This window comes from Silene latifolia, chromosome 7 (assembly GCF_048544455.1).
Source record: "Silene latifolia isolate original U9 population chromosome 7, ASM4854445v1, whole genome shotgun sequence".
In the NCBI taxonomy this organism is placed as follows: domain Eukaryota; kingdom Viridiplantae; phylum Streptophyta; class Magnoliopsida; order Caryophyllales; family Caryophyllaceae; genus Silene; species Silene latifolia.
This window is the reverse complement of record NC_133532.1, coordinates 39,562,460-39,570,046: the sequence shown is the minus strand read 5'-3', so window position 1 is coordinate 39,570,046 and position 7,587 is coordinate 39,562,460. Positions and strand designations below refer to the sequence as shown.

The window sequence follows — 7,587 nt, the reverse complement described above, 5'->3', positions numbered from 1 at the left end:
CCAATACTTAAGTGTGGTAACATTTGTCCCACATTGGAAGAATAGTGGAGGAATATTGCCTTTATATATGAAGGTGTGTTAACTAGACTATAGAGGATAGACTATAGCCTCTCTGCACGCACCGTTGCCGCCTGTCCGGCTCGTGTTCGTAACACGTGCGCGGGGTGGTCTTCCTTTTTGCTACTGACTGTTGGAGGAGCCTTTCTTCTGCTATATAAACCTCACGAATCCAGTCTTCGTACACAGAAAAATATAAAACTTTTTCTTCTCTTTTTCGTCTCTATTATATTGTCATATTGAGAACAGTTCCCACTTCCGTCTTTGGTGTGCAACAATGTGCGGAAGGAGGCGTTTCTTCTCTTTTCCGTCTCTATTATATTGTCATATTGAGAACAGTTCCCACTTTCGTCTTTGGTGTGCAACAATGTGCGGAAGGAGGCGTTAACCCTGGAATCGGTGACCACGGAACCCAAGGAGCACATGTGTGGGGGTCTAACTGATTTAGTGCAGTGTCTTACACGGCGTCTCGATTAAGGGTATTTCTGATCAGCTAATTTCATATTTCTTTCAATGGCAACTTGATCCATTTGCTGAAAAAAAAAAAAAAAAAAAAAAAGTTGACATACATTGCGAGTTGTGAAGCACAGGCAACAAGTCAATACCAAAATGGTTCGAACTATTTTGTTCTGGAAAGGGTTTAACAGCAAAAGTTGATTAAAATAGTGACCTTTTTTACTATTTTTGTTGGTAGACTTTTTTTTTGTTACTGCATTATTCAGGTAAATAGAGGTCCAACCTATGTATGGGGTTGACGGAGATGAATTATTCAGGATTCAGAAACATTTATGAAGTGCATCAAGTCTTCAACTGAATGCAGTGACCCCATTTCCTGACAGCTGACCATCATGATTATTCCACAATTAATTCAACGATTTGGACCATCTGACCATTCTGACCCCTCTTTCTCAACCCTCTTCCCTACTCTCCTCGGACTTTGGGCCACGCTAGGTCTTGCTAAGGCCGTCTTAACTTAAGACCTCTCAAAAGTCGCAACCTGCGCGAGCAGTCGTAAGTTCAGGCAGTTTAAACAAGATAATGAAGTTAGTTACCCCAACTTGAAATAGGCTAGATCAAATCTCAATCAACTCAATTGAACTCATTTGCACTCGATATTAGTTATTACCATACAAATACAAAATGTGAAGAAGCAAAGACGAGAAAACAGTCGGAAACCAATAGAAGAAACATTAGTTTAGTATGCAGACTTACATACTAGCACCCCATATATATTTACAGTGACTCAAGCCGGTCTCGACGACACATGTACTACAAACCAAAAGACAAATTAAACAAACAAAACTTGTGGTAAATAAGGCAACATTAAGAGAGTATTCAGCATCTAAGGTCTTTCTTGTATTATCTTCATCTTGTTTCGCAAAGAGGGACTTATATCGGTCTGCGTTTTTGCTTCGAACTTCTGTCTTCTGTTCTTGGAGCTGCCAATTCAGAAACTAATTAATACGGATGTAACTCATCAGTCATCAGCGAATGAGTTCATGTTTCTAATGTATAAGACTGTCTCTCAAGAAACTAACGAAAATCAAGTTGTGAATTGAAACGATAGAGGCTTACCAAGCCCATTAGCATCAGAAGTCCTCATGATTTTAAGCCGCTTCACTGAGGTAACAAACATCCTGCATGGTAAATAATGGAAAGCTTAACAAAGGTCACAAATTACGGTAGATGGTGCCAGTAACATTTAAGGGTGCTAACTTCTAAGCATTCCATTTTCTACTGAGATCAAGTCGCAACAAGCGATACATCAATCAAAGTTCGATGCCATAGTTTTGAAGACAAATTATTGTTTCTAAAAACTATTTTACGGGATTCAAGCGGCGTCATTATGTAGACAGATATAAGACGCCTTTTACATTTTTAGCGCTATCATTCCTACATCTCAGCCAACAAGCTTTCAGTTTGAATTGAAGTTTTAACGGGCCTACTTTCGACAATAAGTAGCAGTTTGGTTGCGCAACAGCATAACAAGATCATCAATGGCAAAGAAATAAGGACAACTCGAAACCAAACAATAGCTGTTCTTTGCAAATGAGACAAATTTTCAATATTGACATTAATGCATGCATGCCTTCACTGTCAGCTTAGCTAACCAATAGTACATCTACCATTTACAGGACAATGACATAATTAATACACAAATTAAATGGGGATGGCACATTGCATTCAGCATTGATACATGCATCAAAGTTACTGCTGATCACTTCATGAAGTCACAGTAAAATGCAAATCTCACTGATACTGTTATTATAACTACCAGAGTAAAACTGATGACCACAGCATAAAGGTAAAGCTTCACAATTCATTGTGACTGAAATTTGGAAAGAAGTTATACTGGCTGTTATTTTGTGAAAAACGTGTTTGTGGTGGCGTAAAAGTAATGTTAACCGTGTCGAATTGTCATGCCAAAACGCAGCAAACAACCACAAAGACGCGTCAAGGTAACACAGAAATCTCAAAAAAATTGTTTTCGCTGAATATACTGCAGCTTACAAAAATTTTAAGACTTTCAGCTAAAAAAACTGGACAATGGGGGATCCCGGGTCCTTATAGGGTAGAAAAGAGGAAATTATGTAGAAACATGATTGTTGATAAACATGATTTAGTGAAATTGTATCCATCACAATCCCAAGTGCAAAGAGGAAATTTGTCAATTTGAGCGGTCGACAATGGGACACGAGACATGAAACATTATGTAGAAACATGATTGTTGATAAACATGAAAGGTCCATAAATATGCGAAAGCAACTAGATAGTACATACCCCCAAGGCACATCACCAACAAGCATCCAATCTCCATCTTTGTCTTCATATGTGAGCACGAAATCAGACGTTCCATCCAACAGCTTCGAAGGTCTTGTCACTTTCGGCATCAATATAAGCTCCTCTGCATTTGTTTCTGGTGGTCGCATATATCAATCAATAGTTATTTTCCAAACATTAAAAGTGACATCAAGCTCAACTTAACCATCATCAAAGTTACATTCATAAGTTTCTGCAGTAAAATCAGTATTTCAGCCGTTCCCATACTAGGGCTGCAACTTGCAACTACTCATAAACATCACAGATCCAATCCCATAGGCCGTAAGAGAGTTGCTTTCAACAATTACGCTACATAATGCTATTAGTTTACACTTTTAAGTGACCCCCCCCTTCCCCCTAGCAGAAGCAGAAACACATCTAAGCATGGCTGCCTAATTCAGTATGCGCTTAAACGAATATGTAATACGCTAACTAGCATCAAACTTCTACATTGTCATAACAAATATCTTAAACCAAAAATCACAGTACGTAGTTCGCATGCATTCAAGAAGCTAGTCTATCTGCAAGTAGCTAAGCACTCAAAAATCGCACTAACTAGCATCAAACTTCTCCGGTTCTGTTATGACACAAACGGAATTTGTTCCGGGTAAAATGCAGAGACACTTTGTTACTTCATGATACAAAACATAAAACCCCAAATTCACGCTACAAAAGAGCAATGTGAAAAAACTCACTTTCAGCACCATTGTTGGTGAACATCTCCTCCAAAGTTTGTGCTAAAGACTCGTAGCTCGTATGAGCAGTGAGATCGACCTTCCTTCCAATAGCGACTCCGTCCATATTCACTTTCACAAACATAGAGCCTTTATTGGCAACTCTATCCTTAGAACAGACATTTCCTTTGTCTTCAGCAAAGATTCCATTTTTCCCTTTAATTTCATCAAACTGTGAGTTGTGTTCACCAGTAGCAATCGATTTTGCTTGGTTAGCCATACTGTTCATCCTGTATGACCTTATAGGTGGCCATCCCACCACTTGACTGTTCCAAAATTAAACAACCCATCAAAATTCATCCTACAGATAACCTCAAAAATTAAGGATTACGGATTACGCCCTCCGTCCCAATCATTTGTTTATCTTTATTTACGCCCTCCGTCCCAGGGGTATTTCAATCAAATGTAAACAAATGATTGAGATGGAGGGAGTACTAACTATTTCAATTACCAAATTAATTATGATAAGAACATGAAATCAACATCCAAATACAGAAAACCAAACTCAATTAACCTAAAATTAGAACCAACTACATGGACATTTTCCAAATTGGTTATATATAAAAACCAGGTTGGTCTCCAGGTCATATCCGTCTTAATAATAAAACAGGTCAAATACTAACTCATATTGTTATATGGGACTAATTATAAGGACCCGGGTTTACTTAAGACGGTCTTAAACAAGAATTAGTGCTAATAAAAAAAAAGGAAAAGATGAAATTACCTGACACCAGTAGGAGAAGCAGCCCTTTTAGTACCAACAGCAACAGAAACATTTTTATTACTAATATTAGTAGTGTTAGTATTAATATTAGTAAGAGCAGATTTAGTGGAAGGTCTTAAACCAAGAGAAGAACAGGAAGAAGATGAAGATGAAGGAGGAGAAACAACACCAACACCAACAGCAGCAAGATTAGTAGAACAAGGCTGCTGCAAATCATTAGCAGTTAAAATCCTTGGAATTTGGTGATGAATTTTAGAAGAACCAAGACTTAAACCAAGACCTAATTCAAGTTCAGAAGATTCATCACAAACTTCATAATTCAACATTTGATGATGATGTTGATCATGATTTTGATCAACTGTTGAAGAATCTGATGACCCACTTCCTAACTCCATTAAAACTAAGCTTCTAGTGTAAGAAAGTTGTGATCTTTGAGAGAGAAACTTTTGATTTTTGTTGTTTATAAGAGAAGAGAATGAATGAATGTTGTGTTTGTGTGTTTTTTTTGTTTATGGGGTTGAAGGTGTTTGTTTTGTGGGAAATGAAAGGGGGAATTTTAGGTGGAGATAGTGATTATGGTGGGTCCTCACCTTGTCTGTTGTTCTGCCCACCTTTTTCTTTTTTTTTTTGTAAAACAAATTTGTTTAGGGGGGTCAATTTTTGCTTTTTGCCAAAACAAAATGTTATCCTTACTTCTAGTAGTAGTGTAGCAGTGTTAAAATTGACCCGATCTGAATAAATTGATCCGACACCTGAGCTTAAGATTTGAACTTGACCTGAATTCAAGTTGACCTGACCCATATAATCCTATTTGAATGTTTATTGTTGAAAACTTTGATTATTATCTATGAATAACTTGATAATAGTTAACCAAAAAATGACTTGAATCCGAAATAACCCGGCGCGTCCCAAAGTTGGCAAATCCAAAATTGACCCTACCCAAACCCGGTCTAGTTGACCCGTTTTCCAGGTCTACTAGTTCTAGGGATTCCTTTCCGATCATTTCTTTACTTTAGGGCTTGCTTGGATTGAGGGTAATAAGAGGGGAATGAATATGTGAGTAATATGTGAGGTGTATTTCTCATGTTTGGTATGCGGGTAATTATTCACCTCCTGGAATTATTACCCTTGTGAAGGGGTAATACATTACCCACCCTCCCCCCTGGGTAATGATTAAGGGAGTAAAAGATCTACTCAGTAAATCATTACTCTTATGCCAAACATATCATCAAGGAACTCATTACCCCACTAATTAATTTCCCCAGTAATTATCGCCCAATAAAACTTACCCCCTTAATAATTCAATGGATTCCAGCTTGCTTGGATTGAGGGCAAAATGGGGGAAATGAATAGAGGAGTGATATGTAAGGTGCATTTCCATGTTTGGTATGAGAGTAAATATTCACCTTCTGAATCTATTACCTCATGAAAAGATAATACACTAATACATTACCCACCCTCCTACCTGGGTAATGATTATGGGAGTAAAACATCTCTTAAGTAATCATTACTCTTATATACCAAACCTATCATCAAGGAACTCATTACCCAAGTAATTAACTTTTCCGGTAATTATCACCCGATTAACATTTACCTCTTGATTATTTACATGGATTCCAGGTAAGCCCTTATTCTTAACTTTGAAATTTTTTAAAGTAAGCCAATGATTTGGCTTGTACACTTACTTACAACTTAAATTGCAAGCTACTCCTTTTGTCTCGATCAATAGTTATCATTTTCTATTTTTAGATGTATCAGTCAATAGTTATCATTTCTATTTATAGTAAATTCTATCGTGCAAATTATCGAGGTACAAGTGGTAGATTTGTCATGCATTATTATTATTATTATTAAAATACTTTTTTCACATTTCCTTTGATTTTGTGGTGTATTTAATTCGATTCGTTTTAATTTTAAGACTAGACCTGACAAAATTGTCCCGACTTAAATTATCCAACCCTACTTCTGGACTCAAGATTCGAACCCGAATTGATCTGCTTAATATAACCGCCCCGAATGTTTAATCCACAAATAACTTGATAATAGTTGATCCGAAAATGACCTGAACTCGAAATGACTCGGCCCGACCTAAAGTCTACAGACCCGAAATAACTCGACCCAAAATTTACCCAATTCAAAAACGACTCAATTAATCTATTTGTTAGGTCTACTTAAAACGGATATACCCGTTTTAACTATTAAGGGAGACTTTATTGAAGAGGAAAATTAGACGTAAAATAAGAGGCAAGTTAAAATAGAGAAAGGGGTGAGAGACCCGTGGGTGGGATCCGGATGGATGGAGTGTCAAATGTCAAGTCTCTCACGAGATGAATAGAAACAAGTGGGGTCCATTACGCTCCACTCCAAACGACAAGCCGACAGAAGTGGGGCCCGCACGTCACAGTGCTCAAAGACGTTGAGTCCCGTTTGACACCTGCTAATACTAATACCGACGACGTATCTTTCAAATTAAACCTTCCTATTTGTTGACTCAAGTATCAACTACTTATCATTTCCTACGCCTCCTAGTGGCAATCGGGTCACTCGGGTCGGGTACGGGTCGGGTTAAAGCAGGTCGGATCATATTGGGTTCGGGTTATGTCGGGTCAGTGACGGGTTCAGGTCGGTTTCATGTCGGGTCGTATTCGGGTCGGGTCATCAACAGGTGGCAAGTCGGGTCGGGTCATTAGCGGGTCAGTGTCGGGTCAGGTTATCAGCATATATTTTATCTTATATATTTCGTTTTAGATGGTAATTTTATGTTTAAATAATAGGTAGGTGTATTAATTGTAGTTTTAAGTGAAAATAATAAAGATAAATAACAATTTGGTGTTATTTAAACCATTAGTAAGCTAGTTTATTATCGGGTCATCTATCGGGTTGAGAAAATATCGGGTCACGGGTCGGGTCGGTTTAGGTCGGGTTCGGGTTGGAGAAAATAAGGCTGTTATCGGTTATTGGGTCGGTTCGGTTCGGGTCAGTTCGGTTTCGGTTCACCCAATTTTCGGGTTGTATCGGGTCGGGTTTCGGGCGGGTCGGATCGGGTTCCTCGGGTCGGGTCAACTTTTGCCAGCTCTAGCCTCCCTACATCACAAATTTTCATTTGTGACGGTCAATATTCGTATCAAGTTTATGACGGGTTTAATAAACTCATATAACAGGATAAAGACAATCAATACTATATATTAAATCCAGAAACCAAGGGACTTCAATGTAATTAAAGAAAGTTATACAAATTAATTATACTATATA

The 7,587-nt window shown here is 37.9% G+C and overlaps 1 protein-coding gene across 1 annotated transcript; it reads right to left on the bottom strand.

Moving 5' to 3' along the window:
- Nucleotides 1-1,137: 1,137 nt before the first annotated feature.
- Nucleotides 1,138-4,878, bottom strand: LOC141592040 (auxin-responsive protein IAA12-like). The gene is made up of 5 exons (XM_074412595.1): nucleotides 4,336-4,878; nucleotides 3,573-3,877; nucleotides 2,839-2,974; nucleotides 1,633-1,694; nucleotides 1,138-1,496 (listed from the first exon to the last, which is right to left on the bottom strand). The coding sequence occupies exons 1-5, from the start codon at nucleotides 4,728-4,730 to the stop codon at nucleotides 1,447-1,449; spliced, it is 948 nt and encodes a 315-aa protein (XP_074268696.1). The 5' UTR covers nucleotides 4,731-4,878; the 3' UTR covers nucleotides 1,138-1,446.
- Between the last annotated feature and the right edge of the window lie 2,709 nt (nucleotides 4,879-7,587).

Coding starts and splice junctions, on each gene's coding strand:
- LOC141592040 (XM_074412595.1), bottom strand. CDS start 4,730: ATGGAGTTAGGAAGTGGGTCATCAGATTCTTCAACAGTTGATCAAAAT. Junction 3,878..4,335: donor GCTTCTCCTACTGGTGTCAG/GTAATTTCATCT, acceptor ATTTTGGAACAG/TCAAGTGGTGGGATGGCCAC. Junction 1,497..1,632: donor TTCTGATGCTAATGGGCTTG/GTAAGCCTCTAT, acceptor CTGAATTGGCAG/CTCCAAGAACAGAAGACAGA.